General features: G+C 31.4%; 1 protein-coding gene and 1 pseudogene across 1 annotated transcript; both read right to left on the reverse strand.

Moving 5' to 3' along the window:
• Nucleotides 1-950: 950 nt before the first annotated feature.
• On the reverse strand, nt 951-3,257 carry LOC114196158 (BURP domain protein RD22-like). Its single transcript, XM_085666093.1, has 2 exons — nt 2,985-3,257; nt 951-1,752 (listed from the first exon to the last, which is right to left on the reverse strand). The coding sequence occupies exons 1-2, from the start codon at nt 3,112-3,114 to the stop codon at nt 1,070-1,072; spliced, it is 813 nt and encodes a 270-aa protein (XP_085522219.1). The 5' UTR covers nt 3,115-3,257; the 3' UTR covers nt 951-1,069.
• A 3,622-nt stretch (nt 3,258-6,879) lies between these two features.
• On the reverse strand, nt 6,880-9,820 carry LOC114163429 (ammonium transporter 2 member 5-like; annotated as a pseudogene).
• Nucleotides 9,821-16,413: the final 6,593 nt, after the last annotated feature.

Consider the following 16,413-nt stretch of genomic DNA (forward strand, 5'->3'; position numbering starts at 1 on the left):
GTGTGAATTTTCAAAATCTTTTGAGGAGTTTAAAACAATGGGAAGAGGAATGGGAGTTAAAAACTCTTTAAGAGTAAAGATTTGGAATTAAGAAATGAGAACCTTTGATAAAATGAGAAGAGTTGAAAGATTCAGAAACTCCGTTTAAAATGTCTGATTCTATTGTAATTGTGGAAGTGTGAGGTGCCTTTAGTAGCACTTCACTTTTGAATAGGATTTCTTTTTCCTCTTTCTCCTTTTTCTCAAGCTCTACTTTTTTTTTCTCTTTTATCGCTCCACCCTTTCTCTTATATTCTTTTCTTCATGTTCTTTCCTTTTCTCTTCCTCCCTATCTATTCTTTCCTTCTCCTTTTTCTCTTTTTTTCTTCTTCTTTTGCTCTAGCTCTTAATTTTCTTTTCTCTAATTCTTAGAGCTTCTTTATCTTTTGCTCTCATCTCTAGTTGTATTTGCTTCTCTTTCCTTCTTTAACTAAGAGCTCTAACCTTTTTTACTAGAAGGCTAAGTTGATTTTTTTTTTCTTTTATGTTATTTTCCTTTCTAGCTTGAGACTCTTGTTGTGTCCATAGTTTGAGTTCCTTGAGTTCTTCAGAAAATTATGTATTTGGTGTAATTTGAAGTTATATAGGAGTGCCATGTGTTGAACTAAGTTATTTAGAATTATTGAACTATTGTTTACTTTTTGCATTAATTGTGGTGATGAAATTCTGAATTGGTGTGGTACTATATACAATTTTTCAGATGAAGTAAACTCTTATGATTCTACGAGTCGGGTTTGCGAGTTAAGTCTACGAAGCTCTCACGAGTCTTCATAGACTCGAGTGTCTGATAACCTTGGCTAACATATCTGGATTACTATCTAATTATGTGAAAGGAAGCTTCAAAATTTAAATAGCACCGATAAACTAACACAAACCATACATCACATCATCATCATTTCTACATTCACGATGTCTTACATAATTATGAGCAAAGAGAAATACATTATAGCCTGAAAGAGTAAATTATCACACAATCCATAAATGCCTTATTAGATTTAAGGATATTCTTGACATGATAAGTTAGTTAACTCTATTTAGCATACCAAACAAGATGACCCTCAGGGAAGAAATGACACATAGAAATGGTCCCAGGCTTGGCTTTGAGAACTTGGAATGCAATATGGTTTGGATCCCATTCTGATGTGTCTTTGTGGCATACTGCTACATCTTTAACCCTAGTTCCATCTTCTCCCTCCAATGGCATAAAATGTGCACTACTATTTGATAACTTATGACAGTAAAAGACAACATATGGGTATTGCATTGGGTGACATGCAATTATCTCTTCTGCTAAAATCTTCACTCCATCTTTCACTATGAACTTTTTGGACTTGCTTTCATTTTCTGCCTTTGTAGAAGTAACATGGACATTCTTCCTAAGTTTAGAAATGACAAAGTCTACCATGGATTCTATTGAAGTTGCACAGTGTTTTTCTTCATCATTAATTGTAGGAGGATCTTCACAGATCTTTAGAGTTTTCTCCACATTCTTGGCATTCTCTGACTTTGGCTTCACAGCCAAAATCTCTAAAATCTCACTTAGCTTTTTTGATGAGAATGGTAAGTGTTCTGCAATTTCTCGAGGTAATAATGGGGTTAAATATTTTCTTTTAGGGAATTGTACATCCAATTTTGTGCCTGGCCTAAATCCTTCTTCTGATAAAATTATACTTGATTTTGGGTGTTCATGATGATGATGATTAGCAAGTGGAACTACCTCTCCGATAACAACATTTGCCTTTGATTGAGGGTCATAAGGTGTCTCATCTTGTGATGGAATTTCTTTGCCATCATTTTGCAATTGATTTTTCTTAACACCGTAGGTATTGAAAAATAAAGGATTCCCATCTTGTGATGATGACATCTCTTTATCTTGCACTTTATTTTTCTTAACATCATAGGAATCGAAAAATAAAAGATTCCCATCTTGTAATGATGACATCTCTTTAACACTATCTTTTGTTTGAGTTTTCTCAACACCAAAAGAAGGAATCTCATATTGTATTTGAATCTCTTTATGACCTATAATACCAAAAAAGGAAAATATGATGTTAATATTAAAAGAAACATATAAAGTATTTAATAGCGGTGTTGGTATATTTTTTAATTTCTCTTCATTTCTTCACTTAAATCTTTCATATGTATTTTTCTTTATTTAAAATGTTTAGCTTGAATATTTGGATTTTTAAACTGAACTAATTAGTATCAAAACTCCTTAAATTGTTGAGAATATAAGTTTCCATGAGTGTTTGAGAGATTATTTGGAAATCCATATTTACCGTCAATAAAATGTATAAATTTTATTTTCATATATTAAAAAATAATCAGGTGTTTCTAAACTCAACCTAAAATATTTTTTAATTATAATGATTATATATTTACTGCTGAAAGTTTCACATACCATATGTCCAACAAATCTCGTTAGGATAGGTTTTAACATTGATTTTGATACTATATTAAGAAGTAGACTTTAAGTCTAATTCAATCTCACAAAATAAACTCATAAAATAAGGTTTGCATCCACTTATATACTTCCAAGATAAATTTTATATAATTTAACCAGTACACATTTATATTTATCTGAATTGAAAATTGTTACAGTTTGAAAAATTAAGTTAAATTTACAAATTTATTTTAGCTGAAAACAAAACATATATTTGCAACTAAAATAGAAAAATATTGTATAAAAACACGAGATCTCTATAGAAGAGAATGGTGAAATAGTTGCATATTTTATAAATATATATATATATATATATATATATATAAATGATATTTTAGTAAAAATACTTTTTAATGGAAGATAACGAAAATTTAAAGGACAATAAAATTAAGAGAAAATTAAAGAGCCCTATATTTAAATATAAAGAAAAGAAAAATATATTTCAATAGGAAAAAAAAATTGCAAAAGAACTAGTGCGCTTTAAAATTCGTTCTAATCTAACCAAGTTTGGGAAGTTGTGTGACTGCATTGGGGATTGGTGTGTTTGGAAGCATCCTTTCCCAGTAAATCTCTGGCGGTAAGGCAGCCTGAGCTGCCATCAGTATCACCTTTTCACTCAAAAAAAAAACCATAGCTCAACTTAAATATATATATAAACATAATAGATATGAGAAGAAATATAAATTAAATTTAAAGCTAACACCGAGAGAAAAAAGCAATGGAAGGCACTGAAACTCCATAGAAGCAAAGTGGTTAACGGTGAGAAACTGATACGAAGAAATACAGAAACCCAAGTTATGTTTATAGACAAGAGATAACGATATTTATAGACAATAGATATTTTTAGATAGAAACCCAAGAGATAGACTAGCTTTTCATACTTTTTATTTCAAAACAATCAAGGAATAACATAAAAAAAAAAACTTCCCCATTTTTTAAGATTTTTTGTTTCTATTTATCTGTAATTTAATTCATACTTTTTATTTCAAAACAATCAAGGAATAACATAAAAAAAAAACTTCCCCATTTTTTAAGATTTTTTGTTTCTATTTATCTGTAATTTAAGAGGGTTCTCTCTCTCTCTAAACTCTCTCTCTCTTTGTGCATAGCATTACTTTTTTTATCCCATGATTGATATATTGAAGTCTGACGATGCTTTTTGTAAGGATAATGATATTTGTAAGGATAATGATACAGTGACATACAAAATTTGACTACTTCTCTTACCACCATACATGACAGGTAAGTGTGTATTTTTTTTAATTGAAAATCATTTTAATGTTGGCGGAGACAGAGGAAAGGGAAAGGAAATAAATTTGAACAAAGTGGATTTTAGAGGTTGGACGTCTTGAGTTCCTCTCCTTCAAGTTCTCTTCTTCGACTTCTCTTCTTCTTCAACTCCTCTTCTTATTCAATCTTGCATGAAGCTCTTGAACCCTTATTGTTGGTGTTGACTACATTATTGTTGAAAGTTTTCTTTGTTTCTCTTCAAATCCTTATTGTTTGATCCCGCATTTTTGAAACCCGACTCACTTGTTGAAAGTTGTCTTCATCTTTGAACCCCTCTTGTTGAAAGTTTGTTATAAACCATGTGCAAGTTCCAATTCATCGTAAATTTTGAAAACCCTAAACCTAATTTTAATTTTTTTTTCATCTGTTTTCAATTGGAGTTTTTATCGTAATTTTCTTTGTGCAATTTCGGTTATTCATTGCGGAAGAGTGGTATTGGTTGATTGGTAAGCACTCTCTCATTATGCAATGGTTATATGTGTTCTTATTAAGCCCCTTTGCGCTCCTTCAACAATTAAGAACAAGAGTGAGTCATAATCCCTTAATTGGTGAAGGTTTTCAAATTAACTTAGGTACCTACTATCAGAAGTACTTGCAAAGTCAAATGTAAATAAGTGTCAACCCATGTGATTTCTTTTTCACTTTTGTGATACCTCTTAGCATACCTGACTATGTAAGTGTTCACTTTAAGGTTTTCAAGTAAACATGATATTTCCTACATTTACTCATAACATGTGAGTAAATAAGTGCGAACCCAGGTATAAGTATTTGGACACTATGTTCCCAGACAAATAATACTTCACAAAATATCATTTTGACAAGTTTTGTGAATGAGTAAAGTTTTGGTCATCATTCTAGAAGTATTTCAAGTTATTTTTACTAAATATTACATTGCATTCCACTGTGAATTATTTACAGTAGGTTATACTAAAACTATTTCTTTATCACAGGAAGAACTTCAACAATTTAGACAATACTACATATGTGAATGGGTTCTGGATCCAGATAATATTCATCGTGATATGATTCTTCACGTAATAAAGTACAACACTTTTGATTTCCCAACAAAGGAATGAAGTTGTAAAAACTTGTAGCATTACCATTTCAATATATTGTAAATGAATATCTTTATTTAACATTACAAGTTCAATGAAAACAGTATATGGAAAGTTTGACTATTGTTGAAGGTAAACTCATGCCCTCCTATTTCATCGCTAACACCCCTCTCCCTGGCTAGTGGGAACCTTTCACGCTGGACCGTTATACAAGTGAAACCGATCCAGACGAGCACCTCAAAGTATACATAACACACGTCACCCTTTACACTTCCCATGATGGCATTTTTTGCAAAGCCTTTCCAACATATCCCCGCCGAAGACTAGTGGACACTCTATGTTGATGGTTCTTCCAATCCGAAGGGAGTAGAGGCCGATATTGTCCTTGAAGGCCCCAATGACATCCTGATAAAAAAATCCCTCCATTTCGCCTTCACGAGCTCCAACAATCAAGCCAAATATGAAGTCATTCTCGCCGGCTTATCCCTCGCACACGACGTTGGCGTCAAAACACTCACGTGCAAAACCGATTCTAAACTCACAGTGGGCCATCTAAACGACGAATTCTAGATCAAAGACCTTACCCTCTTGCAATATTATCACCTAGTCCGCAATGTCATTCAATCCGCTTTTGAACAAGTACACATCCAACACATCCCTAGAACCAAAAATGTCAGGGTCGACATATTATCTAAACTGGCTAGTACTAAGCTCAAGAGGCGACACAAATCCCTCTTATAATAAACACTACCCGCACCATCCACAACAAACACTTGCCTTAACCTAACCCAAAACCAAACTGACAATTGGACAACTCCCTACATCTAGTACCTCCAAACTGGTAACCCCCCACTTGATGCTAACAAGAGTTGGCTGGCTAAAGCCGTCAGATACACGATGATAGGAGATGACTTATACAAATGGGGATACGACCAACCACTCATCAAATGCGTCACAGCCAAAAAAGCCCAGTACATAATAAAAGTTGCACTAAGGCATATGCGTATATCACTCCGACGCACGAACCATGACCACCAGAATACTCCGCGCCGACTACTTTTGGCCAACATGGAGGCAGATTGTCATACATTTGTCAAAAAGTGCATACCCTGCCAGAAGCATGGCAACCTCATCTATCAAAAGCAAGAACAACTCCACTCTATACTCTCCCCATGGCCCTTCGCAAAGTGGAGAATGGACATCCTCGTCCCCTTTTCCCCAGGAAAAGGCCAAGTAAAATTCCTTATAGTAGCCATCGACTACTTCACTAAATGGATAGAGGCTAAACCATTAGCCACCATCACAACTCAACAAGTTCAGCAGTTCGTTTGGAAATATATCATATGCCAATATGGCGTCCCACATACGATCATAACCGACAATGGTCGGCAGTTCATAGACAAAGAACTCACTAAGTTCTACACCAGCCTCGACATCAAACATGTAACCAGCTCTGTCGAACATCCGCAGATCAATGGGCAGGCCGAAGCAGCCAACAAAGTCATACTAGTAGAATTGCCCAAACAGTTGGATAGCGCCAAAGGCCGATGACCAGAAGAATTAATGGAAGTGTTGTGGGCCTACAAGTGTACCTCCCAATCAACAACAAACGAATCTCCTTTCTGCCTAGTATACGGTGCAGAGGCTATGATACCGGTAGAAATTGGCGAACCATCTCTGCGCCGAGAACTATATGACCCGGATCAAAACCACCAAAACAAGTGCACCCACCTCGACCTCCTATCTGAATTAAGAGACAAATCCCAAATAAGCAACTTAGTAGCTAAACACAAAGCGGCTAGAAAATATAACGCGAACTTATGCCCACGATGATTCGCTAAAGGAGACCTAGTTTGGAGGATGGCCAGCAGTGCAAGAAAGAAGGATCTCAAATTCTCCGCCAATTGGGACGGCACGTGGGAAGCAGAGATCAATTTGCAGACTTATTTACAAAGCCATTGCCAACTGTGTTGTTCAATAACTATAAAAATCTAATCGGAATGAAGGATGGAAGAAGTATTTAAGTTTACGGGGGAGTTTTGTTATGATAAACTTAAATTAGGAGTTATTGAGCAGACTTTATGAGTGGTTACATTTGTGATGTTTTAGGAGAGGAAAGGTCAAAAGTTTTATGTGTTATGTTTTGGATGTTAATGGTGATTAGTGTTATGTTTTTATAATAATTGGAGACATTATGGCTTGCAAATGAAAAGCCAAATGTAAGTCCTATAAATTGTAGTGTCTTGCTCATATGAAATACACAAGTGAAATAAATCATATTATCAGAGATAGAGTGCCTTTGCTAACAGAACAATGTGTTGAGTCTTGGCTCGGCAAACAGCCCAGTGAGTAATCCTCCTAAGGTTCCTACAATGGCGTGAGTGTGGAACACTGCCATGGTGTCATCAACCTTCTACAGTAACTTTGATCTCTTGTGAACCACCGATATCATGGTGAACCAAGGAATTGACCTAGAGAACACTCTCATTAAAAGTGTTGCCCATCCCTCTACAACTCCTGAATAAGATAATACACACTAGTTAGGTTATAACATGTTTGGGATAACTTATATTTAAGTAAAAAAGTTGAAAATTGTTAACTTTGGAGGATGAAATTTGTAAAAAGTTACTTCATGTTAAAATTATTGTAGAATATTGAAGAAACATTTAATATTGTTTAAAAATGTGTTAAGAAGAGTTTTTAACAAAATCAGTTTGTAAGGTGAGATGTACACTTATTTATATACTATAAACTTATCTTATCTCTAGTTAATGTGAGATTTGTAACACACCCCTCTCATGTCCAAACATATACATCTCGAGTGTGGGATTAAACATTAATGGATGGTCTGATGACGACCTTATTGAGATTGGCACGATAAGTCTAACAAACAACGAATCTCTCGATAGTAGTTAATATAATAGGTTCAACAAATAAAAAATTTCATGAGGAGAAACTCAAATTCATGACTCTCGATACCATGTTAAGAAGTAAACTTTAAACGTAATTCAACCTTAGATAAATATACTTATAAACCCAGGTTTACACCCGGTTAATATGCTATCTCTAACAAAATGAACTTATGTAGTCAATGTGCTATCCCAACAAAAGTGAACTTTGGTATAACCAGAATCTAACAACCTAACTAGTTTATATATATATATATATATATATATATATATATATATATATATATATATATATATATATAGAGAGAGAGAGAGAGAGAGAGAGAGAGAAATTGAGAAAGAAACCTGCGATAGGAGTAATGCTGACCAAACCAGTGATCATGCCTTGAACAACTCCAATAACAGAAGGCTTTCGGAAAAAGATGACATCAAGAATGACCCAAGTGAGCAAGCTGGTGGCAGTGCAAGCGTGGGTGTTGAGTACGGCAAGGGAAGCATTTGCATTCACTACTCATGGACACTAGGGCAAAATAGACATATTAAAACAAAATATTAAATCGGTTGTAAGGGAATCGATCTAAAACAAAACACGGTAGCAATTTTGTAAATAAAAGGAAGTATATAAGATCGGTTATTTATTTAACCGATCTAATATTTACATATTATATTAGTTGCAAGGAGAACCGATCTAATATATAACTATTAGATCGGTTAAATAAACAACTGATCTAATATCATTACACGAAAGCTCTTTTTTTTGTGTTCTTCCTTTGCACCTCCACTCCTCTTTTTCTCTCACAGGCACTCTCATTCTCATTTTCGCCACCATGGTCGCCGCTCGTCATTAGGGTTTTGGATACGAAGCTTTCCGTTGCCATCATCGTGTCCAACTGTCATTTTCATCTCTTCTTCTTCCATTTTTGAAGTTCCACTTGACCTCCTCCGTTGGTCTACCGTTGTGCCATGTGTTGCAACACCACTCAATCCCGCGCCGCACACCTTCACCCCAAGTATTAGATCTAGCTTCACTCCTTCCGCAGAACCACAACCAAAAATCATTATATCTCTTTCGTTCTTAATTTGAGTTTTTTTTTTTTTTTGTTTTGTTTCTTTCTCATCAGATCTGTAGAGTCTTCTTCCCAATGATGCCACTATTATTCTTTGCATATCTTTTCTTGACGAATCTGAAGTGTATTTGGGATCCAAGATCAAAGGCAAGGACAATAAAGATTTGGAAACGAACGTTGATGAACACCGTTAATGTTTCGAAAATGCTTTTTTTGGATATTAGATTGATTGTTGCAGAACTGATTTAATATATCTCTGACATATTACATCAGTGTATATTAAATCAGTTGTAGAACCAATCTAACATGTACTCCAGAACCGATCTAATATACATATTTTGTACCAGTGGGATCTCCTCCATTGAACCTGTCCACCCATCCACAACAACCCTGCGCCTGCCAGCATCAGAAGGATGTTGTTTGGAGGAAACCTTTCCCTGTCCTTGTTTAGCCTTGCCCAACCTGTCAAATCATATACACACATAGTTTCAGTCATTGTTATACATGCATATTTCTATCCCTAAAGGAAAAATCGATTATGACAAATACTAGATATGATTAACTAAAAACATTAACCATAGAATTAGTTAGCATATAGATACAAAAAAACCCTGATGCTTACCCAATATGCAGCTGTGAAACCAGCAACCCCAGAAGACAAATGGATGACATATCCACCTGAGTAATCTATTATCCCCATTTTGGAGAAGAAGCCATTAGTACTCCATATGCTGAAAGCTGTGAAGGTGTAGGAGAATGTGAGCCACAAAGGCACAAACAGCATCCAAGCATAGAAGTTCATGCGCCCCAACACAGCACCAGCAATGAGAATCAGAGTAATGGCTGCAAACACACACTGAAAATACACCATTGTGGCATTAGGGAAGGCCCCCCAGAAAGGCCCTCTCGAAGAGATATCCATGATCAAGTGACATGTCATAGGTGATGTCGGTCTTGATATGGATGGCTAAACTGTGGCGGGTATTACAAACATTTTTTCTGCTAACGGGATCAACAAAGTTCGGTTGTGTCTTAGTACGTAACTCTCTACCAATCACAAACAAAGCTCTTGTACAAAATATATCTGTAATGATTGGTCAGAAATGTTCTTGAACATATTTAAACGAGTGGTTTAAGAATAAAACAAATAACCTAGCATTTTCAATAGAAAAAATGATTTTTTTTATATCAAATGATTATACCGAGTGCGATTTGATATCTTTATTAGGTAATAACATTAATTAAAAAAAAGTTAGATTCCACCCGCAATTGAATGGAAACAGTAACCTGGAAAACAAAGTTAATACATACAAAATGCTATTTAAATTATGATGAGAAAAAAGTTATTCTAACATTAATTTTAAGAAAGCAGCTTTGTTCTTGATATTCTAATTGTTTTAATAATACGACTTCCAAAAAAAAAAAAAAGAATGAAAGATGGTGAGTAATTGTTGTACTAATTTTTTCTTTTAATAAATTATACTAATTTTATTCTAACAAGACATTGATAGCAACCATTTGTAACAATCCAAGACACAAATAAAAGAAAGTAATATTTAACAGTTTATTTTATTCTATATATTATTATTGGAGATATTTTCAATTTATTTCATATTTTTAAAAGTTTTAATCGTAAGGGTTCATGAAGAATAATGAACCCATGGATTTACATCAGAATGTGTTTCTTGATAGTGATGGACTGAAATTGGTAATGATTTAATGGCAATGGAAATTATATGAATCATGGTGGTGCTTGAGGTTGAACAAGAGTGAGTGAGAGTGAGCACTCTCACAAAATTAAAATTATGTACTTTACTATAAGCAAACTAGAGGGTTTGTACAGTAGCTAAGATGATTTTCAAAAGAAAATATATGTACTGTTTCAAAAGAAAATAAATTTGTACAGCAGTTACTATTTCAAAAGAAAGTCGAACATAATAAAATATATGTACACATATTTATGATTTTAAAAAAGATAAGATGATTCTCTATTTCTAATAGATATGACTCCAAAATTTGCATCGATTTGGCCCACATTAATGACAACAATTAAAAAAACAAATCTCATACAACGTCTTTATCTTCAATAAAATAAAATAAAAATGAAAAGTTGAAAAAATGTTATAGTGGGTGAAGGAGAGTGTCAATGAAGTAGATGAATGTGACTCAAGATGAATATAAATGAAAGAGATGAGGAGAAAATTGTGGATATAAGACCTTAGGTCAGGAGACAATATGGTGAGAAGAGATGGGGGACAAATATATAAAATTAGGAGGGACAAAATAAATTTTTTTTATATACTTAATAATAATTTTAACAAAATCAGGAGATGTGCTTGCCTATTCTCCTGTACACGTAGGTCTGCCACTATGGGTGAAAAATATCAATATGAGTAAATAAAATGAGTGTTGATGAAAAAATGAGTACGCAAGGATATGAAGTATGAATTATACAAAGACGAATGTGACAAAATTTACGTAGAAAAATGAAGAAAAAAAAGTTATGCATAAAAAGATTTATTGGAATTTTTAAACAAAAAAGAAATTACTATATAAGAATAATGAATAAGGATACAAGATCATGATTGATAAAGTACAAGACAAGTTTCAAAAGAAGCTAAACAATAAATATATATATATATATATATATATATATATATATATATATATATATATAAAAGTTAGTACCTATTAAAAAAAATTTAAACCGATTTTAGGAGGTATAATTTAATAGCATTTAAATTGTCCCTGTTTATATATAAAAGTTAGTAACTATTAAAAAAAAAAATTAAACCGATGTTAGGAGGTATAATTGAATACCATTTAAATTGTCCCTGTTTACTAAGTCTAAATTGGTCAATTTATTATAGCACCATGTTTTCCTTCCCTAAAAATATGTAAAACTTTAAATTTCATATAATTATAAATCTTCAAATATTTTTTCTATTTGTCTCTAAAAATCCAATGAACATTATAAGAGAAGACTTTATAGACCAAATAGAATCACACTTCAACCAAAATTGTCTAAAGTCAACACTCCAAGTAAATGGCTCTCACAAGTTTAGTATAAAGAGAATTTTGAACTTTCAAAAAAGAAAAAAAAAATTGCCAATATATTTTCCTGAAACTTTTAAATGTTGATAAAGATATATATATATATATATATATATATATATATATATATATATATATATAATTCATAAAAAGTAGAATTAGAATTTAAAAAAAAATGAAAACATGAAAGTGGAGGAAATAAATTTTTGAGAGGCCTAAGAGTCAATTTTTTTTAAGATAAAAAAGTGTTAAGGATAGAACATAATTTAGTAATTATTTAGAAGGAATTGCAAAAAGAAAAATTAGAAGGTAGTCCACGTTTATTCACGAGAAGAAAATTACATTTTCTTATAAAGATGCAAATGAGTTCATAATGTGATGTTTCATATAGCTTTCATATATAATAATATATTTTATTCATTTAGCTTTTCATTATTTTGAAAAGTAATAATCAACTAGTTGAAATTGATTTTAACTTGAACAAATAGGTCCTAAATATCTAGATTTAGAAATATAACAAAAATTGTGGATGATTCATTATAAACACCACCGACATTTTAACTTTAATTTGTTAGAAATATCATATATGTCCTGATTTTAATTTTATTAATGAAAATATCATATATTTTATTCTCTTTTATTATTATTTAATATTTATGTATTAGGTTTTATTTTTTTCCTTATATTATTGTACTTTATATATTGGACAAGTTTTCAATAGATCAATATGAGAATTATATTTTAGTTGTTTTTCATTAAATACCTCTTGTGCATATTCTTCCTTTCTCATAGTTTATACATATCTAACATTATTTGTGACTAAATTTACGTAATTATTATACTATATTTTTAAAAAGTAAAGTTTATCTATTATTATTTTTTTATCAATAAAAAATATAATTTTTATGTTGGAAAACATAATCAACCTAAATAAGTCTATATAACAACAAAGTTTGGGGCCAAAGAGAGGAATTTACGTATATGAAGTGCAACTATGTTTAAAGTTCAACTCGAAAACTATTCACATGCTAGACATTATCTATTTGCTTTATGAACTTTCTCTTTTCAAATTTATTTTCATACTAGTTCCCAAGTCTTCCAAATAGTTATTCAAAGTAATGCATCAATAATAGGGTAGTTTTTGTTGTCCAATGTATATTTTGGCAATACTTGTATTCGTTTTGTGCAATATTTTGTTCCTTGATTGTATGGAGGTTGAGAAGTAAAACAAAAGAGTGTTTTACTCTTAGTACACTTTGTCCCACGGTGAGACAATGCTCTATAAAACTATTTGCATAACAACATAGGAAATTCTAGAATGGAAAGTCTAAGTGGGTCGGAGCATTGGATTCCCCCACATCAAAATCTGATTAGAGGATTCTAACTTGCTGATTTAATGCACTCAATAGAACACAAATTCTAATTATTATAAGAAAAATAAATATTTGAGAGTTTAATTTCATCAATGTCCAAACATTTAATTGTGTTAAAGTAAAAAATTTATCTGAATCCACTCTCTCTTATCTAAATACAATCTTGTTCCTATGGTTCCATATGTTCCAAATAATTTATATCCATAAGTCCTTCCATAACTTATTTTCTTCTTTTTTTTTTAAAGTCGGTAAAGAAAATTGTTAGAAATGCTTATTTAATTAGTTATGTTGCAAAGAACTTATACCTACCTATTTATTACACAAGTTCCACACTCTTTTTACAATATTACAAGTTAAGAACAAGTGGGTTGTGTTTTCCTCTTCAAATTTGTTGAAAATAAAATACTTTTTTACATCTATTCAATATTACTTCATAGTAATATAATACACGTCCTTCCAAAAAATAAAAATAAATTGTAAACTATTTAATAGTTGAAGTGAAAATGTGTCAAACGGTGTAAACAATTCAAATCCTAGTATGAAAACTGGTTGACATGCCAAAATAAAAATTAACATAATTAAATTAAAAGAACTATATTCATTTATTTTTAAATTTTAGAGATAAAAAATGCTTTAAAGTTTCACACATAGACAAACTTCAATTTGTTTTGAAGTTCAATAACTAAAAGCAAATTTAATTCCTTTTTAATAATAAATATATTTAAAAATACATTAGCAAAGGATAATAATGGTTAAAATATGTGTAAGGACACACGAACTAATTCTTGATTTATTTTAAAAATAAAATAATTTTAAAACCATTTTTAAGAATACATGTCATAAGGTGTATCCTTTCAATTTATTATTTTTTAAAAATTGACGTAATATATTCCATTTTTATAATGATTAACAAAAGATTTTCAATTTTAAGTACCAGTCATCAAGTTGTGTAGGATATTAGAATAGTAGATAAAAAAAGTAGTATTCAAATTAATTAGTTAAATTATTCGTTATAAAATAATGTATTAAATAATACATTTATTACCACTAATTTTGACATTTTAAAATATATTAAAAAGATATTTAAAATATCAATAGAGTGTATTTTTAATGCTCACTAGAGGACAACAAATAAAAACTAATAGAGAATTTGAACTTTGTTTTCCCAATTGCAACCAATTTGTGTTCCACACAACACCAAAATTGCAGCAGCAACAACAAATACCATGTACCCACAAAAACAAAATCCAATTGAGAGTTACATAAACCCAAATGCAAAACCTGAATGACAGTTACATAAACCCAAAATTTCCAACATCTGATGTGATAGTCATCATCACTAAAATTGGTTTTCCCCCACTAAATTAAAATCACAAAAGAAAAAAATCAGAATATGAAAACGTATATATGATGTAGAGGTTGTGGAATTAAAGTACCAAATGAATTAAGGTACATTCCGATACACTTCCCTATAAACATGTCTATGAGAAGAAAATAAGAAAAAATGAAATAAATTGTGCATGTTAAAAATGAACTTTTAATGAACTAATCTTCTATGCCACATGATAGCCCAATTGTAGCTTCTAAAACAATACTCACGAAATCACATGTCACAATGATTTATTAGAGAACATTAGAAGAGTGAAAATGTATATGATTTGTTAGAGAACATTACAAGAGTGAAAATGTGGAAGAGTTAGGACAAAATGTGAAACACGATAATTATGAAACATGGTTAATAAATCACACAATTGGAACTTTCTAGTGGTAACCCATCAACAAATAATAGATTGAATCAATATGTTAAAAATCCAAGTAATATCAATATAAATATAATAATTCAGTTTGAATTGGTTTAGTTTTCACAAGAACCAAAATCGAACCATGTCATACAAGAATGATGTTTTATCAGTTTTAGAAAAAAATTATTGCGTTAAACACCCACGTTTTCCCGAATTTAGATTTTCTACTGGCTTTTTTTTTGTTGTTCCACTATTGTGCCTTCATAATACACTGATTACCACTAAGTTTGACATTTTAAAATATATTAAAAAGATATTTAAAATATCAATACAGTGTATTTTTAATGCTCACCAGAGGGCAGCACATAAAAACTAATAGAGAATTTGAACTCTGTTTTCCCAATTCCAACCAATTTGTGTTCCACACAACACCAAAATTGGAGCAGCAATAGCAAATACCATGTACGCACAAAAGCAAGCCAATTGAGAGTTACATAAACCCAAATGCAAAACTTGAATCACAGTTACATAAACCCAAATTTTCCAACATCTGTTGCGATAGTCATCATCACTAAAATTGGTTTTCCCCCCTAAATTATAATCACAGAAAAAAAAAGAATATGAAAACGTATATATGATGCAGAGGTTGCGGAACTAAAGTACCAAATGAATTAAGGTACATTTCGATAAACTTCCCTATAAACATGTCTATGATAAGAAAATAAGAAAAAATGAAATAAATTGTCATGTTATAAATGAACTTTTAATGAACTAATCTTCTATGCCACATGATAGCCCAATTCTAGCTTCTAAAACAATACTCACGAAATCAAATGTCACAATGATTTATTAAAGAACATTAGAAGAGTGAAAATGTATATGATTTGTTAGAGAACATTAGAAGAGTGAAAATGTTGAAGAGTTAGGACAAAAAGTGAAACACGATAATTATAAAACATGGTTAATGAATCACACAATTGGAACTTTCTAGTGGTAACCCATCAACAAATAATAGGTTGAATCAATATGTTAAAAATCCAAGTAATATCAATATAAATATAATAATTTAGTTTGAATTGGTTCAGCTTTCACAAGAACCAAAATCGAACCATACAAGAATGATGTTTTATCAGTTTTAGAAAAAATTTCTTGGGTTAAACACCCACGTTTTCCCGAATTTATATTTTCTACTGGTTTTTTTAATGTTCCATTATTGTGCCTTCATAATACACTGATTACCACTAAGTTTGACATTTTAAAATATATTAAAAAGATATTTAAAATATCAATACAGTGTATTTTTAATGCTTACCAAAGGGTAGCACATAAAAACCAGTAGAGAATCTGAACTCCGTTTTCCCAATTGCAACCAATTTGTGTTCCACACAACACCAAAATTGCAGCAGCAATAGCAAATACCATGTACGCACAAAAGCAAGCC

The sequence above is a fragment of the Vigna unguiculata genome, chromosome 9 (assembly GCF_037176805.1).
Source record: "Vigna unguiculata cultivar grain cowpea cultivar isolate G323 ecotype 2 chromosome 9, ASM3717680v1, whole genome shotgun sequence".
Classification (NCBI taxonomy): Eukaryota; Viridiplantae; Streptophyta; class Magnoliopsida; order Fabales; family Fabaceae; genus Vigna; species Vigna unguiculata.

Bases quoted from the DNA above. Each gene is read 5' to 3' on its own strand.
- LOC114196158 (XM_085666093.1), bottom strand. From the start codon at position 3,114: ATGGTTTTTTTTTTGAGTGAAAAGGTGATACTGATGGCAGCTCAGGCT. The intron at 1,753-2,984 runs GTTAGATTAGAA...TCGGAGAGGTAG, and splicing joins CACACAACTTCCCAAACTTG to TTCCACTTGCTAATCATCAT.